At 41.5% G+C, this 25,889-nt stretch overlaps 1 protein-coding gene across 1 annotated transcript in view; it reads right to left on the bottom strand.

The window, feature by feature from the left end:
- Positions 1 to 25,889, bottom strand: part of LOC109529464 (kinesin-like protein KIF1A) — a 42,621-nt gene that overhangs the window by 3,401 nt on the left and 13,331 nt on the right. Inside the window, exons 22-64 of the mRNA XM_019892836.1 lie at positions 25,558 to 25,630; positions 25,382 to 25,472; positions 25,158 to 25,306; positions 24,759 to 24,937; positions 24,405 to 24,542; positions 23,902 to 24,020; positions 23,740 to 23,825; positions 23,363 to 23,501; positions 23,199 to 23,270; positions 22,959 to 23,070; positions 22,456 to 22,546; positions 22,238 to 22,356; positions 22,114 to 22,169; positions 20,096 to 20,204; positions 19,268 to 19,334; positions 18,482 to 18,566; positions 18,272 to 18,377; positions 17,537 to 17,560; positions 17,310 to 17,424; positions 17,093 to 17,226; positions 16,949 to 17,010; positions 16,702 to 16,847; positions 15,875 to 16,022; positions 15,713 to 15,798; positions 15,334 to 15,472; positions 15,058 to 15,241; positions 14,534 to 14,645; positions 14,316 to 14,434; positions 14,192 to 14,247; positions 12,173 to 12,281; positions 11,230 to 11,296; positions 10,444 to 10,528; positions 10,234 to 10,339; positions 9,272 to 9,386; positions 9,055 to 9,188; positions 8,911 to 8,972; positions 8,664 to 8,809; positions 7,874 to 8,062; positions 7,727 to 7,798; positions 2,276 to 2,385; positions 1,791 to 1,910; positions 1,089 to 1,281; positions 66 to 184 (exon numbers count right to left, since the gene is read on the bottom strand). Coding sequence (XP_019748395.1) covers positions 66 to 184; positions 1,089 to 1,281; positions 1,791 to 1,910; positions 2,276 to 2,385; positions 7,727 to 7,798; positions 7,874 to 8,062; positions 8,664 to 8,809; positions 8,911 to 8,972; positions 9,055 to 9,188; positions 9,272 to 9,386; positions 10,234 to 10,339; positions 10,444 to 10,528; positions 11,230 to 11,296; positions 12,173 to 12,281; positions 14,192 to 14,247; positions 14,316 to 14,434; positions 14,534 to 14,645; positions 15,058 to 15,241; positions 15,334 to 15,472; positions 15,713 to 15,798; positions 15,875 to 16,022; positions 16,702 to 16,847; positions 16,949 to 17,010; positions 17,093 to 17,226; positions 17,310 to 17,424; positions 17,537 to 17,560; positions 18,272 to 18,377; positions 18,482 to 18,566; positions 19,268 to 19,334; positions 20,096 to 20,204; positions 22,114 to 22,169; positions 22,238 to 22,356; positions 22,456 to 22,546; positions 22,959 to 23,070; positions 23,199 to 23,270; positions 23,363 to 23,501; positions 23,740 to 23,825; positions 23,902 to 24,020; positions 24,405 to 24,542; positions 24,759 to 24,937; positions 25,158 to 25,306; positions 25,382 to 25,472; positions 25,558 to 25,630 — 4,743 coding nt within the window. The remainder of the gene's footprint in view (positions 1 to 65; positions 185 to 1,088; positions 1,282 to 1,790; positions 1,911 to 2,275; positions 2,386 to 7,726; positions 7,799 to 7,873; positions 8,063 to 8,663; positions 8,810 to 8,910; positions 8,973 to 9,054; positions 9,189 to 9,271; positions 9,387 to 10,233; positions 10,340 to 10,443; positions 10,529 to 11,229; positions 11,297 to 12,172; positions 12,282 to 14,191; positions 14,248 to 14,315; positions 14,435 to 14,533; positions 14,646 to 15,057; positions 15,242 to 15,333; positions 15,473 to 15,712; positions 15,799 to 15,874; positions 16,023 to 16,701; positions 16,848 to 16,948; positions 17,011 to 17,092; positions 17,227 to 17,309; positions 17,425 to 17,536; positions 17,561 to 18,271; positions 18,378 to 18,481; positions 18,567 to 19,267; positions 19,335 to 20,095; positions 20,205 to 22,113; positions 22,170 to 22,237; positions 22,357 to 22,455; positions 22,547 to 22,958; positions 23,071 to 23,198; positions 23,271 to 23,362; positions 23,502 to 23,739; positions 23,826 to 23,901; positions 24,021 to 24,404; positions 24,543 to 24,758; positions 24,938 to 25,157; positions 25,307 to 25,381; positions 25,473 to 25,557; positions 25,631 to 25,889) is intronic.

The following is a 25,889-nucleotide window of genomic DNA, read 5'->3' as shown; positions in this document are numbered from 1 at the left end:
CATGTATGAAATTAAACAGGAAGTCGGCCTACGGTATATATCTGATGGCGACTGCCAACACTCACCTGATGGTACCCGCCAACAGAGGATTGAAGGCATAAAGCCAGTCATGCATTTCTTTGTCATTGTTGGCTTGGAGTAGTATCCCACGATGCTCGGTGCACACGGCAAAAGTGTTTGGAGTCTGCAGACGGGTGGGAGCGCTGGAGTCACTCCCGACACTCATTTCACGGGGAAAACACTTGCGATGCTTTTGGCTCGTACCCGCAGCAAGGTCTGCTTGTCTTCGCTGTATTCCACCTTGGCAGACGACAGGTTGATGACGGCTCGCTCCACGCTGTCCCTCTCGCTGCGGTACAGGTAAACGTAGGGCCGGCGCACCACCACGTAGCGTTTCACCCAACCGCTGGCGTGGGGCTCCAGAAAGTGGAGGTAACCCTTCTTGGACACGATTGGGCTGTACATAATCACAATATAATGTCAGAAGCATGAACCCACATCCTAAATTCTAATATTTGTTCCTTGAAATTACAATTACATTATTCCCTAAAGTCTATTGCCTTAATTTCATGTTGTCTTTCTCTGGGCTGCACTGCTTCTAGTACGTGGATGTTAGAATTTGTTGTCAAATTAGATCGCAGCCTCTGTTTGTTGCCATGTGAATTTAATCTGCCCAGGGGCTTCAGAATCAGTAATGGAGACCCATGTAACGTGAACTATTAGTAACGGGACTGCTTTTGTAACCAATCCGATTTTTCCAATTTGTAATTCATCCTCATAGGTCCCAGCGAGCTGACCAACAACCTCAGCATTTTGGCCTTTTTTTTTTCTCTTGTTGATCAGATCAAAACTGTTCATTAAAGGCATCTCTATGGTTTATTTTTAATTATATGTCACATATGTACATACATATTAATTGAAGCCTAGTATAAGTCCCAACAAGTGTGTGAGTGCAATTATCCCGACCTGACTCGTATCTCCTGTATGTCCGGAACAAAGCTGCAGCCTTTGAGAGCTTTCTTTCTGTCCACCGGGCTGAAAGGGTCCAGGTTCCCGGGGAAACCGCTTGCGATGCTTTTGGCTCGTACCCGCAGCAAAGTCTGCTTGTCTTCGCTGTATTCCACCTTGGCAGACGACAGGTTGATGACGGCTCGCTCCACGCTGTCCCTCTCGCTGCGGTACAGGTAAACGTAGGGCCGGCGCACCACCACGTAGCGTTTCACCCAACCGCTGGCGTGGGGCTCCAGAAAGTGGAGGTAACCCTTCTTGGACACGATTGGGCTGTACATAATCACAAAATAATGTCAGAAGCATGAAACCACGATCCTAAATTCGAATATTTGTTCCATGAAATTGTATTACATGATTCCCTAAAGTCTATTGCCTTCATTTCATGTTGTCTTTCTCTGGGCTGCACTGCTTCCAGTACGTGGATGTTAGAATTTGTTGTCAAATTAGATCGCAGCCTCTGTTTGTTGCCATGTGAATTTAATCTGCCCAGGGGCTTCAGAATCAGTAATGGAGACCCATGTAACGTGAACTATTAGTAACGGGACTGCTTTTGTAACCAATCCGATTTTTCCAATTTGTAATTCATCCTCATAGGTCCCAGCGAGCTGACCAACAACCTCAGCATTTTGGCCTTTTTTTTTTCTCTTGTTGATCAGATCAAAACTGTTCATTAAAGGCATCTCTATGGTTTATTTTTAATTATATGTCACATATGTACATACATATTAATTGAAGCCTAGTATAAGTCCCAACAAGTGTGTGAGTGCAATTATCCCGACCTGACTCGTATCTCCTGTATGTCCGGAACAAAGCTGCAGCCTTTGAGAGCTTTCTTTCTGTCCACCGGGCTGAAAGGGTCCAGATCGGGGGTCGACGCTCCGGAACCAGGCTCAGTGTGTCTATAACACAGAAATGACAAGATACTTCCTTGACACCAAGATGCCACCCAGTATCGCCAAAGCAAAACCGTTGAAAGGTTCCAGATGTTGATGTTGATTGCTATTATGTATTTGGCGGTTCGATATTAAATTAGAGTTACATTATCGTATTTGGGCCTTAAACGATTCCTCATGCAAAAATTAAAAACCTTTTGTTGAACAGAGCATTCAATTCTACCTCTGATATGAAATTATTATAATGATAAATAGAACCGGCACTATTTAGTTCAGTTTGCTATGTTTTGAGGTTTTTTTTTTTTTGTTTGTTTTTTTAAGGTGACAATTTGTAAATGGTTGTAATGGTGTGTTTGGTAAAAGTCCCACACCTGATGTCGTAGTGTCCCTCAATCAGCGAAGGGCAGGTGGAGGACGGCGTGAGCGTGCTCAACGTGGACACGGACGCCTCCCTCATGAGCGACGCTGATATCTCGGAGAGCTTCAGAAACACACGGACACGCATGGAGAGAATCGCACACGTGGCACGACGCGGCACATCCGCAAAACACACACGTAGCACGCACGCCAGCATTCCGGAATTGGTCAATTTGCGGAAATGATACAATCTGGCTTGTCTCAAGAGCCCCTTGTGTGGTGTTAAAATGGCCATGCAGGAGGAGTAACATGGAAGGTTAGTAGGAAGCACGTCCTTGCAGATTCAAGGAGTGATTAAAATGATGTGTTACGATGGAGGTCAGGCTAAAGTTGAAAAGCCATTATCATCGCTAGTGTATGCTAATAAACAACAAAAGACTTTAAAGGAGACACATTGTGCATTTTTCCACAAATTGAAACCCTTTGGCAGTGTTATAAAATGTCTATAATGTAGGGAATTATAGTTTTTGTGGGTTTTTTTTAAAGTGTGTTTAATTCAATGGACACTGTGCTGCTCCTTTTGGTATGTGTGATTTGGCCACTAGGGGTCAGTATACACACATATGGATATACATGGAGTCAGTCAAAACTCATCAGTAAATCACAGTAAAACTTCATCACAGGAGATAAAGAATACGTCCGAGTATTGCTAGATTGTCCCTCTACATGTTCTCCTGCACTGTTTGAGTTCAGATGTTCGTTGCCTAAAGGGTTATAACATGGTCACAACAATGCCATTCGTTAGCCCATCTATGGCGTTTTGCTTGTTTGTTAGCATTGAGCTCAACAGACTGCGCTACAGTGAAGCCATGTGTTTGTTTTTAAAAAACACATTTAAAAAATTGTGCCACTTTTCAGTGTTAGCCGACGCTAACCTCTGCATTCAATGAAACTATGCAGCGTTGCTTACAAGTTGGCTTTGACATGATCGCAGAAGATTTGGGTGTTGCATGAGTGTGCTGTTGCTTAAAAGTGGCTCTGGATCTCCCCCCCTTAATAGTTAGCCGATCAAGAGTAGATGTTCTTCTTAGATGTTTTAAAATGCGACTACTTGCCACACATGGTCCATCCAAAAAAAAAAAAAAAAAAAAAAAGAATTAAAAAAATTGAAAATCATTTTTAATAGATAAAGATAAGAGAAATCCGAAAGACCTTTGAATGAAATAAACGGAATATCTTATGATGCTCTGTAAAGATCCAATGCTGGATCGTCTAATAATAGAAATAGAGCGTGGTGACAAAGGTGAGAAAAAAAAAAAGATAAGAGATGATTAAAAAAAATACAAAAATAAATACAATAGAATGGAGAGCAGGCCTTGGTCACTCAAGGTTTCCGAGGGGATTACGGGCCGGATTAAAGGGTTTGGGCAGGGGCTCACCTTGCTCTCACTGGCACTGCTGCTCACCTGGCTGTAGTCCCTGTTGAAGGTGTGCATCAGTAGACGCAGACACTGGAAAGAAAAAAAAAATACTATTAATTAAATGTCCAAAAAGTAGAATGATTGTATGAGTTGAGGAGGACTCACCTTGGCAGCCAGCTCCCTCTGCCTCTGGTTGGGGCTGTCCAGTGCCGGGCTGCTTGCAGGACTCTGGCTTAGAACTGGACTCTTGGCAAAGTCGCTGATTTCACTGCCCTTGTAGAGAGCATCCTGGCCGGCCAGCAGGGTGGCCTCCAGCTTCTCCCTCAGTAGTAGGTAATGCCGGGTCTTCTCCACCTTTGTAGTAGATGTGCATAAAACATTGGTGGTGTTGCGCAATGCACTTACATTCACACATAATTTTGGCGGAATACGTGAAGATTGTAGGGTTCCATACTACTTGATTTGTGATCAACCTACATTTAAGCAGTCATTTAAAAATGACACCAAATGGACTTGTATTAATCAGAGGATCCACAACGATGAAGTGAATCGACAATATTGGGCATTCCACAAGGTTGGATTCTCGACCCTCTGTTATTTTACCTATAAACTCTCGATTTTGATCAAATTTACTTATTTATGAACTCACACTATGTTTTTTTATGTATTTGTGTTGTGGTAAAATTTGAATATATAGCAAGTGGCAAACTTAATCAAACTTTGACTTCAGTAGTTACATTAAGTCAAAAGAAAATCATGCAAATGAATGGCATATTGATGACACTACCACTGGCTAATAACTTTAAAATGATCTGAAAATGAATAGGGCACATCATTTTATCTGAAGAAGAATGAACAGGAAGGAAAAGCATTCGGGATTATTTTTCAGCGACATCAAACAAGTAGCTGACTTCTTTCCCCAATTGTTGGTATATGTGCAACCCGCTTAACTCACCTCTTGAAGCAAGCTGAGCTTCTCCAGCTCCCACTGGTGGTCCAAAATGAGGCTGTCACTGCGAGGCCTCCACCCAGCCAGGTTCTCCTCCCCTCGGACGTATGCCACCGAGGTGTCCAGCACTCGCCTGCGACGCCGCTGCATTCCTGAAGAAAACAAACACAAAAAAAAAAACTCAGAATGCTTTCAAATAAAATTAAAAAGCACAATCACTTGTGATTTGCGGCTGAGTCGCACTAGCTCTTACCGGGACTCCCGTTGTCAGCCACGTAGCAGAGCGTCACCTCGTAGACTCCGGTGACACGGTTACTGAGAGGGGAGTGATTACACAGTGCACGCAATTAAAACCAATTAAAAAGATGTAAATCAGACAACTGTGAAAATTCTCAACCTCTCTGAAGGCCTGAGGCAGCCTGTACTGAAGAGGTTTCGGATGGAACGAGACGCGGGAAGTTTGGTGTCGCGGGAGTAGAACACCATGCAGAAATCTTTGGTGATAACGGTAGGCTGAGTGCAGTTCTCCATCTGGTTTAGAGACACACACCACAATTCAAACACATGTCCTAGAGCATCTGCCCTCATTAAGGTGGTGGGTGATACAACTCTACCTCCAAATAGGCTGAAAGGGTAATGTAGATCTTCTCTCCGTATGGCGTAACTCTATTCAGGAGCAGGGAGTTGTGCATGGAGCTGTCCCATGCTGCCTCGAACCGGTAGAAGGTTCTGACATACGAAAAATCACTGTTAGGATTCGCCGTAAATGTTTTTGAAGGAGGGAATGAGTTCGCCACGTGGAAGAAACGGTAAGCAATCAGTCAGACTGATCACGAAATACCTATGATCAACTCCCAAGGAGACGCTGCCAGTCGGGAAGAAAAAACAGGTAATGAAACGTTAAAAGCGGGAAATTAGATCCGTGAAAATAAATCATAGATGCATTGATTATAAGTTAAAAAAAGTAGAGCCAGATATTGCCATGCTGTCTTATCCTTTGATATGGCGCAATCACGCACTACTGCGAAAAGTAGCCCATTGCACGCTGATCGTAACCTCGAAATGTTGCATGGTGGGACCGCTGTAAACCGAGGACTCACCTGTGCATTGAGTGCATCTAGAACTATTCGTAAGGCATCTCTTTTTACAAATTGTGCTACATTATGATGTAGCTAGAAAGGTACTGCAAATATAGAACCAAGTTTTTTCATGTTGTTAGTATGGTTGTTGTATGAAGAATTTTTTAGGGAAAACTTCAGTTAATTCAATTTTGGAAAAAGGCTGTAACATAACAAAAACTCCAGATTTTGCAATATTATGTTGTATGTAGGCCCACTAGTCTAAACATGGCATTCTGATTAAAATTGCTTTTGTGGAATATGAGTAAAGTTGTAAAATCTTCCTGTTTTTGTCCATCTCAGGGGGCGGCCATTTTGCAATTTTCTGTCAATGACATCACAGTTGCTCACAGTTTAGGTAACAACCAATCATGGCTCAGCTTCAGAAAACTGGTGTACAGAACATATTAATGTATTATGGTATGCAAAATAGGTTTCACTTGTAAGTGAATGCATACTTGTCATCATGTTTTGGCCAGAAATATCCAGAAGACAGGATGTTCAGGGAGAGGATGTTGGGGTCTATGATGGTCTCGTCAGCCTCCGGAGTGTTTCTGATGCGCCCTGGTTTTGAATAAATACCAAATATGTTTCAATTGATGCTGTTGGGGGGAGAAAAGAAAATCACTTAAAATCCTTGCGATGACTTTTTCTTTCTGTAAACTCACCAATCACCAGCTCCTTCACTTCTTTCCATTCAATGTCATTCCCGTTTTCATGAGCGATGGCGACTGTGATTCTCCTCTGAATACCCTGCAAGGTCAGGAAGTTGCAACAGCTTGATGGTGCTGAAACACACTCTTTCCAATAGCCAAATTCTTAGTTTTAATGCAGAATTACAGAATTTTTCACCACTATGTTCCTCAAGGGAATTTTTTTCTTTTTACATATTACATAGACAAACACGAGTGTGGCAGGCTGATGGTGGCAGTAGTGTGACACAGGTGGGGTTGATTGAGCGTGTCAAGAAGTATTAGCGAAATTAATTAAAGATTGAATTTATGATTTTCCACAAAGCAGGGAGAATATATGCCTGCCACTACCGACTTATCTTTTACTTGTCTATGCTGCTTCTGTTGAGTCACATTTATTTAACCGTTTAAAATGGCTGCTACCGCGATGCTAATCTTTAATCAAGCTAATCCTTAGCTTGTCAATAGCATTCCCCATTTGATGTCCTCATTAAGATAGCGGCTTTCCATTAGGCTAATGAGAATGGCGATGGCGCTGTCGTGAAAGTACTTTGAATGAACATTTATCGTGACAAATTGACAGCTTGAAACAAGAACACTGGCTCTCCTCTGGATATAAGCAACGTCCGGGGGGGGGCTTATAAAGCTTTTCAATAGTTTTCTTTTACGACTGAAATTAAAAATAATTAAATCCACGTTTCCCTTTCTGTCATCATAATATTGATGTGTTCGAACCTGATGTAGGAGGTACGTGCCATGGCAGGGCATCCCGCCTCTGTGATCCACAACAGCTGGGATGTAACTGAGGACAGGAAGACAACCAACACATGTAAAAGTTCATGTTAAAGTTCACACAGGGTATGCAAAAAGTACAAGTACATGCGGCCTTCTACATTTTTTTAATCTGGCCCACTGAGTGTTTACATTATGAACAGGTCGAGTCTTTTTTTGCATTAATTTAGCCATTTTCGTTCCTTAAAAAAAAAAAAAAAAAAAAAAAGAATTAAAAAAATTGAAAATCATTTTTAATAGATAAAGATAAGAGAAATCCGAAAGACCTTTGAATGAAATAAACGGAATATCTTATGATGCTCTGTAAAGATCCAATGCTGGATCGTCTAATAATAGAAATAGAGCGTGGTGACAAAGGTGAGAAAAAAAAAAAGATAAGAGATGATTAAAAAAAATACAAAAATAAATACAATAGAATGGAGAGCAGGCCTTGGTCACTCAAGGTTTCCGAGGGGATTACGGGCCGGATTAAAGGGTTTGGGCAGGGGCTCACCTTGCTCTCACTGGCACTGCTGCTCACCTGGCTGTAGTCCCTGTTGAAGGTGTGCATCAGTAGACGCAGACACTGGAAAGAAAAAAAAAATACTATTAATTAAATGTCCAAAAAGTAGAATGATTGTATGAGTTGAGGAGGACTCACCTTGGCAGCCAGCTCCCTCTGCCTCTGGTTGGGGCTGTCCAGTGCCGGGCTGCTTGCAGGACTCTGGCTTAGAACTGGACTCTTGGCAAAGTCGCTGATTTCACTGCCCTTGTAGAGAGCATCCTGGCCGGCCAGCAGGGTGGCCTCCAGCTTCTCCCTCAGTAGTAGGTAATGCCGGGTCTTCTCCACCTTTGTAGTAGATGTGCATAAAACATTGGTGGTGTTGCGCAATGCACTTACATTCACACATAATTTTGGCGGAATACGTGAAGATTGTAGGGTTCCATACTACTTGATTTGTGATCAACCTACATTTAAGCAGTCATTTAAAAATGACACCAAATGGACTTGTATTAATCAGAGGATCCACAACGATGAAGTGAATCGACAATATTGGGCATTCCACAAGGTTGGATTCTCGACCCTCTGTTATTTTACCTATAAACTCTCGATTTTGATCAAATTTACTTATTTATGAACTCACACTATGTTTTTTTATGTATTTGTGTTGTGGTAAAATTTGAATATATAGCAAGTGGCAAACTTAATCAAACTTTGACTTCAGTAGTTACATTAAGTCAAAAGAAAATCATGCAAATGAATGGCATATTGATGACACTACCACTGGCTAATAACTTTAAAATGATCTGAAAATGAATAGGGCACATCATTTTATCTGAAGAAGAATGAACAGGAAGGAAAAGCATTCGGGATTATTTTTCAGCGACATCAAACAAGTAGCTGACTTCTTTCCCCAATTGTTGGTATATGTGCAACCCGCTTAACTCACCTCTTGAAGCAAGCTGAGCTTCTCCAGCTCCCACTGGTGGTCCAAAATGAGGCTGTCACTGCGAGGCCTCCACCCAGCCAGGTTCTCCTCCCCTCGGACGTATGCCACCGAGGTGTCCAGCACTCGCCTGCGACGCCGCTGCATTCCTGAAGAAAACAAACACAAAAAAAAAAACTCAGAATGCTTTCAAATAAAATTAAAAAGCACAATCACTTGTGATTTGCGGCTGAGTCGCACTAGCTCTTACCGGGACTCCCGTTGTCAGCCACGTAGCAGAGCGTCACCTCGTAGACTCCGGTGACACGGTTACTGAGAGGGGAGTGATTACACAGTGCACGCAATTAAAACCAATTAAAAAGATGTAAATCAGACAACTGTGAAAATTCTCAACCTCTCTGAAGGCCTGAGGCAGCCTGTACTGAAGAGGTTTCGGATGGAACGAGACGCGGGAAGTTTGGTGTCGCGGGAGTAGAACACCATGCAGAAATCTTTGGTGATAACGGTAGGCTGAGTGCAGTTCTCCATCTGGTTTAGAGACACACACCACAATTCAAACACATGTCCTAGAGCATCTGCCCTCATTAAGGTGGTGGGTGATACAACTCTACCTCCAAATAGGCTGAAAGGGTAATGTAGATCTTCTCTCCGTATGGCGTAACTCTATTCAGGAGCAGGGAGTTGTGCATGGAGCTGTCCCATGCTGCCTCGAACCGGTAGAAGGTTCTGACATACGAAAAATCACTGTTAGGATTCGCCGTAAATGTTTTTGAAGGAGGGAATGAGTTCGCCACGTGGAAGAAACGGTAAGCAATCAGTCAGACTGATCACGAAATACCTATGATCAACTCCCAAGGAGACGCTGCCAGTCGGGAAGAAAAAACAGGTAATGAAACGTTAAAAGCGGGAAATTAGATCCGTGAAAATAAATCATAGATGCATTGATTATAAGTTAAAAAAAGTAGAGCCAGATATTGCCATGCTGTCTTATCCTTTGATATGGCGCAATCACGCACTACTGCGAAAAGTAGCCCATTGCACGCTGATCGTAACCTCGAAATGTTGCATGGTGGGACCGCTGTAAACCGAGGACTCACCTGTGCATTGAGTGCATCTAGAACTATTCGTAAGGCATCTCTTTTTACAAATTGTGCTACATTATGATGTAGCTAGAAAGGTACTGCAAATATAGAACCAAGTTTTTTCATGTTGTTAGTATGGTTGTTGTATGAAGAATTTTTTAGGGAAAACTTCAGTTAATTCAATTTTGGAAAAAGGCTGTAACATAACAAAAACTCCAGATTTTGCAATATTATGTTGTATGTAGGCCCACTAGTCTAAACATGGCATTCTGATTAAAATTGCTTTTGTGGAATATGAGTAAAGTTGTAAAATCTTCCTGTTTTTGTCCATCTCAGGGGGCGGCCATTTTGCAATTTTCTGTCAATGACATCACAGTTGCTCACAGTTTAGGTAACAACCAATCATGGCTCAGCTTCAGAAAACTGGTGTACAGAACATATTAATGTATTATGGTATGCAAAATAGGTTTCACTTGTAAGTGAATGCATACTTGTCATCATGTTTTGGCCAGAAATATCCAGAAGACAGGATGTTCAGGGAGAGGATGTTGGGGTCTATGATGGTCTCGTCAGCCTCCGGAGTGTTTCTGATGCGCCCTGGTTTTGAATAAATACCAAATATGTTTCAATTGATGCTGTTGGGGGGAGAAAAGAAAATCACTTAAAATCCTTGCGATGACTTTTTCTTTCTGTAAACTCACCAATCACCAGCTCCTTCACTTCTTTCCATTCAATGTCATTCCCGTTTTCATGAGCGATGGCGACTGTGATTCTCCTCTGAATACCCTGCAAGGTCAGGAAGTTGCAACAGCTTGATGGTGCTGAAACACACTCTTTCCAATAGCCAAATTCTTAGTTTTAATGCAGAATTACAGAATTTTTCACCACTATGTTCCTCAAGGGAATTTTTTTCTTTTTACATATTACATAGACAAACACGAGTGTGGCAGGCTGATGGTGGCAGTAGTGTGACACAGGTGGGGTTGATTGAGCGTGTCAAGAAGTATTAGCGAAATTAATTAAAGATTGAATTTATGATTTTCCACAAAGCAGGGAGAATATATGCCTGCCACTACCGACTTATCTTTTACTTGTCTATGCTGCTTCTGTTGAGTCACATTTATTTAACCGTTTAAAATGGCTGCTACCGCGATGCTAATCTTTAATCAAGCTAATCCTTAGCTTGTCAATAGCATTCCCCATTTGATGTCCTCATTAAGATAGCGGCTTTCCATTAGGCTAATGAGAATGGCGATGGCGCTGTCGTGAAAGTACTTTGAATGAACATTTATCGTGACAAATTGACAGCTTGAAACAAGAACACTGGCTCTCATCTGGATATAAGCAACGTCCTTGTTGAGTCACTGAAGTTAAAATTGAGGGGGGGGGCTTATAAAGCTTTTCAATAGTTTTCTTTCACGATTGAAATTAAAAATAATTAAATCCACGTTTCCCTTTCTGTCATCATAATATTGGTGTGTTCGAACCTGATGTAGGAGGTACGTGCCATGGCAGGGCATTCCGCCTCTGTGATCCACAACAGCTGGGATGTAACTGAGGACAGGAAGACAACCAACGCATGTAAAAGTTCGCGTTAAAGTTCACACAGGGTATGTAAAAAGTACACAGGGCATCCCGCCTCTGTGATCCACAACAGCTGGGATGTAACTGAGGACAGGAAGACAACCAACACATGTAAAAGTTCATGTTAAAGTTCACACAGGGTATGCAAAAAGTACAAGTACATGCGGCCTTCTACATTTTTTTAATCTGGCCCACTGAGTGTTTACATTATGAACAGGTCGAGTCTTTTTTTGCATTAATTTAGCCATTTTCGTTCCTTCGAAAATTAGTCAACTAAAATGTATAAATGAACTGTATTTTTCACTATTTTCTCATTCATTAAATAATCGGTCAATTGAGTTATTGTTACTTGATTTGTTGTCAATTAGAAAAAATATTAGTGGAATGAACAATTTTGCAAATAAATTTAGAGTCACAATGATGTGTAGTGAGACATTGTCTTGACTTCAGAACAGGCAGTGTGGGTTCTCTTTAAATCTACAATTATTTTATGATAAAAATAATTTACATTCACATTTATCATTTCTTTTATTAAACGATTGGTTGATTCATTGCACAAAACATTAATTACCAATAATAAAATGACAAAATAAAAATCTATCATAATTAAATGAATAAAATCTATTTTTTCACATTTTACGTCATCCGCGAATGACCTGGCCCAACCGTCCACAGCGCGCCCACCCCTGAGTTTCGGGAGACTTGATTTCAACGATCTCCAAAGAAATTCTGGTATCCAATAGCAACGGACGCAATTATCATACATCGCCAATAGGAAAATAAAAATATGTGAAGACTAATAATAACTTGTATCACATGACTGAATAAGATGGAGCTGAAACTTACTCTCCACTGGCTTCCAGCTCACAGATCTCAAAGAAGACCATGAGGTCATGTTTGGAGTGACAAGGTCCGGCGGGGGAGCGCGTAAGTGTGCTGAGCTTGGTGGCCGGCACTGCAATAGAGAAGACATGCAACATGGAGACATTATCGACCTACAAGTCGGTACACTGTACTGAAGTTGAATTATCGGGTATCTTAAGAGTCTTACAAGGCGGAAAATACAGTAAATGCAGCGACGTAGAAGAAAGTGACTGTGGGAGCATGAATTACGATGACGCAACAATGTATTCTCCACCCATGGCCTTATTATTTAAAACAATTGTTTGATGTTAATGGCTCCAAGAATAGATTCATGTTGTATTTTGTGCCAGCCTTAAAACCAACAGCTTTTGTCCAAGTGTAAATAAATAAATAAATAAATAATTGCTGAGACAAGGCAGTGAATTTTTTACGACTGTAGCATTGGTTCATCAAAACAAATAACCTAAAATGCAACAGAGCAGAGGTTTAATGAAACAGCAACACACATTTTAGTGTCTCTCACAAACGCCAAGTTAGCATGGTTAGCCGAGAAGAATGCTAATCGCCAGACGTTAACACTGAGATCTGTAAATAAATGGAACTTGTGACATTTACTCAAAGAATGAAATCAGTACTTTTACCATCACTGTTTGACAGTACAATATCTTTATTTCTACTTTGGTACAGAGTGTGAGTATTTATGCCATCTCTGTGTCAACAGTATTTAATTGTTCTTCTCCCCGTCTCTATATGCCGCGTGCATAGACAAATGACCAAAGACACATTATTTGAGAACAAAAAAAAAAAAAAAATCCTTTTTGAACCACTTACGTAATACTGGAAAATTTCCCATGGCCCACCCGATACATGCACAGTGGTTGTGAATCATTAGTTAACAGAACGGAGATCCACGTGTGACTGATTAGTCAACAGATATGATAATACGAACCTTCTTGAGTCTTTTATGACGCAAAGACAAGTTTTCTCTGGTTTCACACCGCTGATAGCGCCCGTGCTTTTTACGCATTTCATACACTGCACATTGATTATCTGCCGGTTCGGGTCAAAAACCTCCAATACCAGGATATATTTAACCATACGTATGTGGTAACTACATCATCCCCCCCACTGATCTGATGAATTATTAACACTTGACACAACTTGCACATACATCGAAATTATCGACCTCTCGTGCACTTCAGGGTTGAGAGGAAACCTCGGGAAATTAGTTCAAGTGAATTGCTCGTCTAGATGAAGATTGATTGCTCTGTGCTCACATTTGTGACTTACTGCCACAAAGATTAATATGGCCTACAAAGATGTGAGAGCAGTGGTGTCAAACTCATTTTTGTCGCGGGCCACATTGTAATTACGGTTTCTCTAGGAGGGTCGTTATGACTGAATTTTGTAAAACCATATAAATGTTTAAACACCTCCACATATTACATACACAGCGAACAACAAATAGATGGATAACTAGTTTTGACATCAGAAGTCAAGAGTAATGGATTGCTCAAACATTGCAATTATTACATGAGATATGACACGTGTCAAACTCCAGGCCCGGGGACCAGATGTGGTCCGCCACATCATTTTAATTGGCCTGCGAAAGCAAATCAAAAATTACAACTTCCATGATACTTGCTAAAATGCGAACCCAAATTTCAAATTTTCATATCTACTAAACCAGTGACATATTGTAAACATTTTCTTGTTACCAAACCCCTCATAACAGTTACTGAAACAATAGTTGAATAAAACATTATTCTCTATATAGTTTCAGTCATCACGACCCTCCAAGGGAAACGGTAACTAAAACATGAGTTTGACACCCCTGATATATGACAATTTGAAATTTTGGTTCAGACTTTAGCGAGCATCATGGAAATTGACATGCTTGAATTGCTTTCGCGGGCCACATAAAATGATGTGGCGCTCCAGATCTGGCCCCCCTGGCCTTGACTTTGACACCCGTGTGTTAGAGAATTATGTGCAACTCACCCGGTTTGGACAAAGGCATCACTCTGGGGAACTGCCTTCTGGAAGGTCTCAATGGACTGTAAGAAAATCACCAATGAGGAAATGCACTTTCAATATACCAAATGCTGACCCACTAAATCCGGACCTGATTAGATCCTTGCAAAGGGGTGGGAAAGGTTGCTTCTGATAGTGACCGAACACCTCAAAGACGATGGGCTGGGTCTTGATGTATTCCACGAATGATTTAGTCACCTCCACTGAGATCTAAGGGAAGAAAATCACCACTGGTCTTACTGTCCATGGAAACATCAGTTTGTTTGTTTGTTTTTTTTGTCACTGAGAATGAGCTTGTTGAGTTCTTACATTTTGCACATGGTAAAAGCCAAGTGGCGGCCCCCAAAAGCCCAGTGGCGGCCCCCGGCCAGTGTTCTTCAGCGGCTCGGTGGAAAAGGCTTCATCGTGGCGGTGGATGAAGCTGGGAAACCAAAGTAAGGGCTCATTCGTCCTTCCAGGCAACGCAACTTTGGTTTCATCTATCCGATTTTTGTGAGTCATGCAAGTTTCCAAATCTGATTCGTTTGTCTTTGTGCAAGGTGTGGGTCACATCATCCAATTCTTGAGAATAGAAACCTCAAAACTGGTGTGTGCATTTTTAAAGGAAAGGGCAGCTTTAACCAACACTTCCAATCTCCTCGCATTGATTGGACTCTTGACTCTTAGATCAGGATCAGATCACATTTTCTGACCAATTGATTCAAAAAATTTGTGTATTTCCAAAGGGTTCACATACATGCAAATTGAATTTTAAAATAAGATTTTGTGTCACAGAACATTCACGTGAATGAGAAGGAACTTCGACAAGCTTGAATGTAGTTTTGTGCACTCACTTGAACTGACAGAAGATGTCGGCGTACTCGGCCGAGATGCTGGAGGCCTGCAAGACGGTGACTCTGAAGGTGAAGGTGCTGCCGATCTTCAGGTGGGACAAAGCCTTCTCTGGTGAGAGCTCCAAAGGAAGGTCCAGACCCAGTCCCGAGCTCTTCACAGGGCTGGGTGGAGTTTCCGGGGCAGCTACGTTGGACAATAGGAAAAAAAAAAAAACAGATGTTCTGAAAGGCGTTTTAAGACTCCAACACCACGTGAAGCTTTGCGCTTCCTCTCACCTTCACATGTGTTGTTGTTGACTTCATCTGCAGAGATTCCCGCTTCTGCATTTTGACCTTCTCCTTCCACAATGCGGAGCTCTTCCTGGGAGGTGTTGGAATGGGAAAGACCGACTGGTGAACACGACTCTGTCTGGAACTGGAGGAGTGAAACAACCAAACAGAAAGAAGAACATGAATTTAAAAAAAAAACGATTCATAAAGGGCAGAGCTGAGCGCAGCTATATAGTCATATGAATATTCAGCTAAATCACAGAGAGCAGAGAAATGTTCCAAATTATTTGGACTTGAATTAAATTTTCACAAAATATTATTTTTTTTCTCTGATGTGCTAACTAAAAGAAAACGAAAAAAAAACAAAAACTCCAAAGGAGATCACCTTTTCAAACTGTTTATCTTCAAAGGAGATCTTGGCCATGCCTGACTGCCTCACACCGGAGCCATAATCCGGCGCTTCTTCATCCGCTACAGAGACAGGACAATGCTCAAGGTTAAGGTTATGTACTGGATGCACTTTTTCAATAAACTCCTAAATTCTAACCTGAAATGGCCTGCACAGCCACTCTGAGGAAGCCCTTCACTTCGCCCTTCTCGCTGACGATGGCCACACGATGGACCAATGGAACAGGATAAAGCAGGTTGCTCAGGTACACAAATGCCCTGAGGAGAAGCATGGAAACGGGATTCGACTGGCGTTTCTTTCCACTTCCCCTTTAAAGAAATGTTAATGCTATAATGCTAAATGTTACTATAAACCCCGTAAACCTCTCAGGTGTGTAGACTCGGGTCAATTAGTAGAGCCCAGAGTTAAAACAACCATTCACACATAATTTTGGCGGAATACGTGAAGATTGTAGGGTTCCATACTACTTGATTTGTGATCAACCTACATTTAAGCAGTCATTTAAAAATGACACCAAATGGACTTGTATTAATCAGAGGATCCACAACGATGAAGTGAATCGACAATATTGGGCATTCCACAAGGTTGGATTCTCGACCCTCTGTTATTTTACCTATAAACTCTCGATTTTGATCAAATTTACTTATTTATGAACTCACACTATGTTTTTTTATGTATTTGTGTTGTGGTAAAATTTGAATATATAGCAAGTGGCAAACTTAATCAAACTTTGACTTCAGTAGTTACATTAAGTCAAAAGAAAATCATGCAAATGAATGGCATATTGATGACACTACCACTGGCTAATAACTTTAAAATGATCTGAAAATGAATAGGGCACATCATTTTATCTGAAGAAGAATGAACAGGAAGGAAAAGCATTCGGGATTATTTTTCAGCGACATCAAACAAGTAGCTGACTTCTTTCCCCAATTGTTGGTATATGTGCAACCCGCTTAACTCACCTCTTGAAGCAAGCTGAGCTTCTCCAGCTCCCACTGGTGGTCCAAAATGAGGCTGTCACTGCGAGGCCTCCACCCAGCCAGGTTCTCCTCCCCTCGGACGTATGCCACCGAGGTGTCCAGCACTCGCCTGCGACGCCGCTGCATTCCTGAAGAAAACAAACACAAAAAAAAAAACTCAGAATGCTTTCAAATAAAATTAAAAAGCACAATCACTTGTGATTTGCGGCTGAGTCGCACTAGCTCTTACCGGGACTCCCGTTGTCAGCCACGTAGCAGAGCGTCACCTCGTAGACTCCGGTGACACGGTTACTGAGAGGGGAGTGATTACACAGTGCACGCAATTAAAACCAATTAAAAAGATGTAAATCAGACAACTGTGAAAATTCTCAACCTCTCTGAAGGCCTGAGGCAGCCTGTACTGAAGAGGTTTCGGATGGAACGAGACGCGGGAAGTTTGGTGTCGCGGGAGTAGAACACCATGCAGAAATCTTTGGTGATAACGGTAGGCTGAGTGCAGTTCTCCATCTGGTTTAGAGACACACACCACAATTCAAACACATGTCCTAGAGCATCTGCCCTCATTAAGGTGGTGGGTGATACAACTCTACCTCCAAATAGGCTGAAAGGGTAATGTAGATCTTCTCTCCGTATGGCGTAACTCTATTCAGGAGCAGGGAGTTGTGCATGGAGCTGTCCCATGCTGCCTCGAACCGGTAGAAGGTTCTGACATACGAAAAATCACTGTTAGGATTCGCCGTAAATGTTTTTGAAGGAGGGAATGAGTTCGCCACGTGGAAGAAACGGTAAGCAATCAGTCAGACTGATCACGAAATACCTATGATCAACTCCCAAGGAGACGCTGCCAGTCGGGAAGAAAAAACAGGTAATGAAACGTTAAAAGCGGGAAATTAGATCCGTGAAAATAAATCATAGATGCATTGATTATAAGTTAAAAAAAGTAGAGCCAGATATTGCCATGCTGTCTTATCCTTTGATATGGCGCAATCACGCACTACTGCGAAAAGTAGCCCATTGCACGCTGATCGTAACCTCGAAATGTTGCATGGTGGGACCGCTGTAAACCGAGGACTCACCTGTGCATTGAGTGCATCTAGAACTATTCGTAAGGCATCTCTTTTTACAAATTGTGCTACATTATGATGTAGCTAGAAAGGTACTGCAAATATAGAACCAAGTTTTTTCATGTTGTTAGTATGGTTGTTGTATGAAGAATTTTTTAGGGAAAACTTCAGTTAATTCAATTTTGGAAAAAGGCTGTAACATAACAAAAACTCCAGATTTTGCAATATTATGTTGTATGTAGGCCCACTAGTCTAAACATGGCATTCTGATTAAAATTGCTTTTGTGGAATATGAGTAAAGTTGTAAAATCTTCCTGTTTTTGTCCATCTCAGGGGGCGGCCATTTTGCAATTTTCTGTCAATGACATCACAGTTGCTCACAGTTTAGGTAACAACCAATCATGGCTCAGCTTCAGAAAACTGGTGTACAGAACATATTAATGTATTATGGTATGCAAAATAGGTTTCACTTGTAAGTGAATGCATACTTGTCATCATGTTTTGGCCAGAAATATCCAGAAGACAGGATGTTCAGGGAGAGGATGTTGGGGTCTATGATGGTCTCGTCAGCCTCCGGAGTGTTTCTGATGCGCCCTGGTTTTGAATAAATACCAAATATGTTTCAATTGATGCTGTTGGGGGGAGAAAAGAAAATCACTTAAAATCCTTGCGATGACTTTTTCTTTCTGTAAACTCACCAATCACCAGCTCCTTCACTTCTTTCCATTCAATGTCATTCCCGTTTTCATGAGCGATGGCGACTGTGATTCTCCTCTGAATACCCTGCAAGGTCAGGAAGTTGCAACAGCTTGATGGTGCTGAAACACACTCTTTCCAATAGCCAAATTCTTAGTTTTAATGCAGAATTACAGAATTTTTCACCACTATGTTCCTCAAGGGAATTTTTTTCTTTTTACATATTACATAGACAAACACGAGTGTGGCAGGCTGATGGTGGCAGTAGTGTGACACAGGTGGGGTTGATTGAGCGTGTCAAGAAGTATTAGCGAAATTAATTAAAGATTGAATTTATGATTTTCCACAAAGCAGGGAGAATATATGCCTGCCACTACCGACTTATCTTTTACTTGTCTATGCTGCTTCTGTTGAGTCACATTTATTTAACCGTTTAAAATGGCTGCTACCGCGATGCTAATCTTTAATCAAGCTAATCCTTAGCTTGTCAATAGCATTCCCCATTTGATGTCCTCATTAAGATAGCGGCTTTCCATTAGGCTAATGAGAATGGCGATGGCGCTGTCGTGAAAGTACTTTGAATGAACATTTATCGTGACAAATTGACAGCTTGAAACAAGAACACTGGCTCTCATCTGGATATAAGCAACGTCCTTGTTGAGTCACTGAAGTTAAAATTGAGGGGGGGGGCTTATAAAGCTTTTCAATAGTTTTCTTTTACGACTGAAATTAAAAATAATTAAATCCACGTTTCCCTTTCTGTCATCATAATATTGGTGTGTTCGAACCTGATGTAGGAGGTACGTGCCATGGCAGGGCATTCCGCCTCTGTGATCCACAACAGCTGGGATGTAACTGAGGACAGGAAGACAACCAACGCATGTAAAAGTTCGCGTTAAAGTTCACACAGGGTATGTAAAAAGTACAAGTACATGTAGCCTTCTACATTTTTTAATCTGGCCCACCGAGTGTTTACATTATCAACAGTTCGAGTCTTTTTTTGCATTAATTTAGCCATTTTTTTCCCCTCGAAAATTAGTCAACTAAAATGTATAAATGAACTGTATTTTTCACTATTTTCTCATTCATTAAATAATCGGTCAATTGAGTTATTGTTACTTGATTTGTTGTCAATTAGAAAAAATATTAGTGGAATGAACAATTTTGCAAATAAATTTAGAGTCACAATGATGTGTAGTGAGACATTGTCTTGACTTCAGAACAGGCAGTGTGGGTTCTCTTTAAATCTACAATTATTTTATTATAAAAATAATTTACATTCACATTTATCATTTCTTTTATTAAACGATTGGTTGATTCATTGCACAAAACATTAATTACCAATAATAAAATGACAAAATAAAAATCTATCATAATTAAATGAATAAAATCTATTTTTTCACATTTTACGTCATCCGCGAATGACCTGGCCCAACCGTCCACAGCGCGCCCACCCCTGAGTTTCGGGAGACTTGATTTCAACGATCTCCAAAGAAATTCTGGTATCCAATAGCAACGGACGCAATTATCATACATCGCCAATAGGAAAATAAAAATATGTGAAGACTAATAATAACTTGTATCACATGACTGAATAAGATGGAGCTGAAACTTACTCTCCACTGGCTTCCAGCTCACAGATCTCAAAGAAGACCATGAGGTCATGTTTGGAGTGACAAGGTCCGGCGGGGGAGCGCGTAAGTGTGCTGAGCTTGGTGGCCGGCACTGCAATAGAGAAGACATGCAACATGGAGACATTATCGACCTACAAGTCGGTACACTGTACTGAAGTTGAATTATCGGGTATCTTAAGAGTCTTACAAGGCGGAAAATACAGTAAATGCAGCGACGTAGAAGAAAGTGACTGTGGGAGCATGAATTACGATGACGCAACAATGTATTCTCCACCCATGGCCTTATTATTTAAAACAATTGTTTGATGTTAATGGCTCCAAGAATAGATTCATGTTGTATTTTGTGCCAGCCTTAAAACCAACAGCTTTTGTCCAAGTGTAAATAAATAAATAAATAAATAATTGCTGAGACAAGGCAGTGAATTTTTTACGACTGTAGCATTGGTTCATCAAAACAAATAACCTAAAATGCAACAGAGCAGAGGTTTAATGAAACAGCAACACACATTTTAGTGTCTCTCACAAACGCCAAGTTAGCATGGTTAGCCGAGAAGAATGCTAATCGCCAGACGTTAACACTGAGATCTGTAAATAAATGGAACTTGTGACATTTACTCAAAGAATGAAATCAGTACTTTTACCATCACTGTTTGACAGTACAATATCTTTATTTCTACTTTGGTACAGAGTGTGAGTATTTATGCCATCTCTGTGTCAACAGTATTTAATTGTTCTTCTCCCTGTCGCTATATGCCGCTGGCATAGACAAATGACCAAAGACACATTATTTGAGAACAAAAAAAAAAAAAAATCCTTTTTGAACCACTTACGTAATACTGGAAAATTTCCCATGGCCCACCCGATACATGCACAGTGGTTGTGAATCATTAGTTAACAGAACGGAGATCCACGTGTGACTGATTAGTCAACAGATATGATAATACGAACCTTCTTGAGTCTTTTATGACGCAAAGACAAGTTTTCTCTGGTTTCACACCGCTGATAGCGCCCGTGCTTTTTACGCATTTCATACACTGCACATTGATTATCTGCCGGTTCGGGTCAAAAACCTCCAATACCAGGATATATTTAACCATACGTATGTGGTAACTACATCATCCCCCCCACTGATCTGATGAATTATTAACACTTGACACAACTTGCACATACATCGAAATTATCGACCTCTCGTGCACTTCAGGGTTGAGAGGAAACCTCGGGAAATTAGTTCAAGTGAATTGCTCGTCTAGATGAAGATTGATTGCTCTGTGCTCACATTTGTGACTTACTGCCACAAAGATTAATATGGCCTACAAAGATGTGAGAGCAGTGGTGTCAAACTCATTTTTGTCGCGGGCCACATTGTAATTACGGTTTCTCTAGGAGGGTCGTTATGACTGAATTTTGTAAAACCATATAAATGTTTAAACACCTCCACATATTACATACACAGCGAACAACAAATAGATGGATAACTAGTTTTGACATCAGAAGTCAAGAGTAATGGATTGCTCAAACATTGCAATTATTACATGAGATATGACACGTGTCAAACTCCAGGCCCGGGGACCAGATGTGGTCCGCCACATCATTTTAATTGGCCTGCGAAAGCAAATCAAAAATTACAACTTCCATGATACTTGCTAAAATGCGAACCCAAATTTCAAATTTTCATATCTACTAAACCAGTGACATATTGTAAACATTTTCTTGTTACCAAACCCCTCATAACAGTTACTGAAACAATAGTTGAATAAAACATTATTCTCTATATAGTTTCAGTCATCACGACCCTCCAAGGGAAACGGTAACTAAAACATGAGTTTGACACCCCTGATATATGACAATTTGAAATTTTGGTTCAGACTTTAGCGAGCATCATGGAAATTGACATGCTTGAATTGCTTTCGCGGGCCACATAAAATGATGTGGCGCTCCAGATCTGGCCCCCCTGGCCTTGACTTTGACACCCGTGTGTTAGAGAATTATGTGCAACTCACCCGGTTTGGACAAAGGCATCACTCTGGGGAACTGCCTTCTGGAAGGTCTCAATGGACTGTAAGAAAATCACCAATGAGGAAATGCACTTCCAATATACCAAATGCTGACCCACTAAATCCGGACCTGATTAGATCCTTGCAAAGGGGTGGGAAAGGTTGCTTCTGATAGTGACCGAACACCTCAAAGACGATGGGCTGGGTCTTGATGTATTCCACGAATGATTTAGTCACCTCCACTGAGATCTAAGGGAAGAAAATCACCACTGGTCTTACTGTCCATGGAAACATCAGTTTGTTTGTTTGTTTTTTTTGTCACTGAGAATGAGCTTGTTGAGTTCTTACATTTTGCACATGGTAAAAGCCAAGTGGCGGCCCCCGGCCAGTGTTCTTCAGCGGCTCGGTGGAAAAGGCTTCATCGTGGCGGTGGATGAAGCTGGGAAACCAAAGTAAGGGCTCATTCGTCCTTCCAGGCAACGCAACTTTGGTTTCATCTATCCGATTTTTGTGAGTCATGCAAGTTTCCAAATCTGATTCGTTTGTCTTTGTGCAAGGTGTGGGTCACATCATCCAATTCTTGAGAATAGAAACCTCAAAACTGGTGTGTGCATTTTTAAAGGAAAGGGCAGCTTTAACCAACACTTCCAATCTCCTCGCATTGATTGGACTCTTGACTCTTAGATCAGGATCAGATCACATTTTCTGACCAATTGATTCAAAAAATTTGTGTATTTCCAAAGGGTTCACATACATGCAAATTGAATTTTAAAATAAGATTTTGTGTCACAGAACATTCACGTGAATGAGAAGGAACTTCGACAAGCTTGAATGTAGTTTTGTGCACTCACTTGAACTGACAGAAGATGTCGGCGTACTCGGCCGAGATGCTGGAGGCCTGCAAGACGGTGACTCTGAAGGTGAAGGTGCTGCCTATCTTCAGGTGGGACAAAGCCTTCTCTGGTGAGAGCTCCAAAGGAAGGTCCAGACCCAGTCCCAAGCTCTTCACGGGGCTGGGTGGAGTTTCCGGGGCAGCTATGTTGGACAATAGGAAAAAAAAAATATGTGAATACTAATAATAACTTGTGTTGGTGAGAGCTCCAAAGGAAGGTCCAGACCCAGTCCCGAGCTCTTCACAGGGCTGGGTGGAGTTTCCGGGGCAGCTACGTTGGACAATAGGAAAAAAAAAAAAACAGATGTTCTGAAAGGCGTTTTAAGACTCCAACACCACGTGAAGCTTTGCGCTTCCTCTCACCTTCACATGTGTTGTTGTTGACTTCATCTGCAGAGATTCCCGCTTCTGCATTTTGACCTTCTCCTTCCACAATGCGGAGCTCTTCCTGGGAGGTGTTGGAATGGGAAAGACCGACTGGTGAACACGACTCTGTCTGGAACTGGAGGAGTGAAACAACCAAACAGAAAGAAGAACATGAATTTAAAAAAAAAACGATTCATAAAGGGCAGAGCTGAGCGCAGCTATATAGTCATATGAATATTCAGCTAAATCACAGAGAGCAGAGAAATGTTCCAAATTATTTGGACTTGAATTAAATTTTCACAAAATATTTTTTTTTCTCTGATGTGCTAACTAAAAGAAAACGAAAAAAAAACAAAAACTCCAAAGGAGATCACCTTTTCAAACTGTTTATCTTCAAAGGAGATCTTGGCCATCCCTGACTGCCTCACACCGGAGCCATAATCCGGTGCTTCTTCATCCGCTACAGAGACAGGACAATGCTCAAGGTTAAGGTTATGTACTGGATGCACTTTTTCAATAAACTCCTAAATTCTAACCTGAAATGGCCTGCACAGCCACTCTGAGGAAGCCCTTCACTTCGCCCTTCTCGCTGACGATGGCCACACGATGGACCAATGGAACAGGATAAAGCAGGTTGCTCAGGTACACAAATGCCCTGAGGAGAAGCATGGAAACGGGATTCAACTGGCGTTTCTTCCCACTTCCCTTTTAAAGAAATGTTAACGCTATAATGCTAAATGTTAATATAAAACCCGTAAACCTCTCAGGTGTGTAGACTCGGGTCAATTAGTAGAGCCCAGAGTTAAAACAACCCGGTGAGGCAGCATTTAGCTGTTACGCTGCAGGCAAATGGAATAAGCTTGCAACAGAAATGAAGTGAGGCCCAAATGTAAATGCTTTTAAATCTGGGTTAACCCCCCCTCCCCCACCCATCCCCACCACCACCTATATCTATGATTAAGTTCTTTCAAAGTGTTTTTAAAATCATGCTTTAAAAAAATTGTTCTTGCATTGTATGTTCTGCCGAACAGCCACTGACCTGCCGACCAGGCGGAACCATGGGAAGCGGTCATAGAAGGGGTCTCCGCCGGTGAGGGCGTGGTCACAGTCCTCCACGGCGCTGCTCGGAAGCTCTGCAGCCCGATCGTACATTTCTCTCATCAGGTCCAGTCTCTGCCTACAGGGGGCAAAAAGAGAGAGTTGTGAAAAACGTCCTGGATTTGTCATGGATGTTTTTAACATGTAATTAAACAGTGCACACAATACAATATTTAGTGTAATTATGACTTTACTAAGGTGTTCTAATTTCCATACATATTCAGGCATCGCCACCGTAGCAATGGAATTCCGTTGTACAGAGTAGGACCCCCGTCAAGGCCAAATCCAAAAATACCTGAGCTTCTCCAGAGTCCAGTAATGCGTAGCGCCGTTCTTTTGGTCCTGCACTTCAACAGCCACGATGGTCCGCGGGAACGGTCGTCTCTCCCTCTCCTTGGTCTCGCTGGCAGGCAGCAGGTCGGGAGGCAGTGGGGAGTACAGCGTGTCCGTCAGAAGGACGAATTGAAACTGGACCTAAAAATGTTAACATATTTGTTTTAATTCATAAAAAAGGGGGAAAACGGCATCATTTCAGGTGAGGATTCAGTCTTGAGTTTGGCCGAGCCACAGACGTGATTGTCATGTGTAATGCAATAATATACGAGCATTTTTCCTTGCTTCCGATCAATTGAGATTTTGTCCCCCGCATTCCAATCAGTCAGTAAAGTCCGGATTATTTTGTGTTCCCCCCCACCTTCTTCTTCAGCTCCACACTTATCGCGTTGGCCTCCTTGAGGAAGATGGCGTTGCCCCAAAGCAGATCCCGCAGCGAGGTGAATTGGTAGAAGCGCCATTTCCGGAAGGCCCACAGAGCCAGCTCCGTCTCCCGCGCGGTCCATGACACTGGAGAGGTAAACCATAAATTATAATTTGATAGAAGCTTTGAATTATTTCTTCTTTCTTAACTGCTAACTTCACCTTCTTCCTCCGGTTCCTCTTCTTCTTCGGGTGACTCCAGGTAGCGTGAGTCCACCTGCTTCTGGAGAGCCTCGAGTTTACTCTCGTAATCCTAGAAAGAAAAAAAAATGTGGACATAGTGATAAAAAAGGTAGAACGGTATGTTCTACTGACATCTTTATCAAACTTATACTGACCAGCCTCTGTTGCTCAAGCAAGATACTGGCTTCTTCTCTTTCTTTACGATACTGATCCTCAAGCTCCTGAAGCCTGGAAAAAGATTTGCCATTATTAGATTCCTCATAGCCTTGGGGGAGGGGGGGGGGCTTGTTATCTCTTTGAATTGGGATTATTTGTGTATTCATATGATGTTATAAATTAAAAACGGTTTCAAGAGTAAGGATTAAGAATAGATCAATTGTTTTACTTACTTCTATTCCTTTTGAGCATGTAAACTGTACCAAATTATGGAAAAAAAAATGTTGCCACTTATATACCGTATATCGGGGGAACTATACGTCATTTCCAT

Source organism: Hippocampus comes, unplaced genomic scaffold (assembly GCF_001891065.2).
Source record: "Hippocampus comes isolate QL1 unplaced genomic scaffold, H_comes_QL1_v1.1 scaffold255, whole genome shotgun sequence".
NCBI lineage: Eukaryota > Metazoa > Chordata > Actinopteri > Syngnathiformes > Syngnathidae > Hippocampus > Hippocampus comes.
Note: the sequence above shows the minus strand (reverse complement) of the source record. Positions and strands in the feature narration are given on the sequence as shown.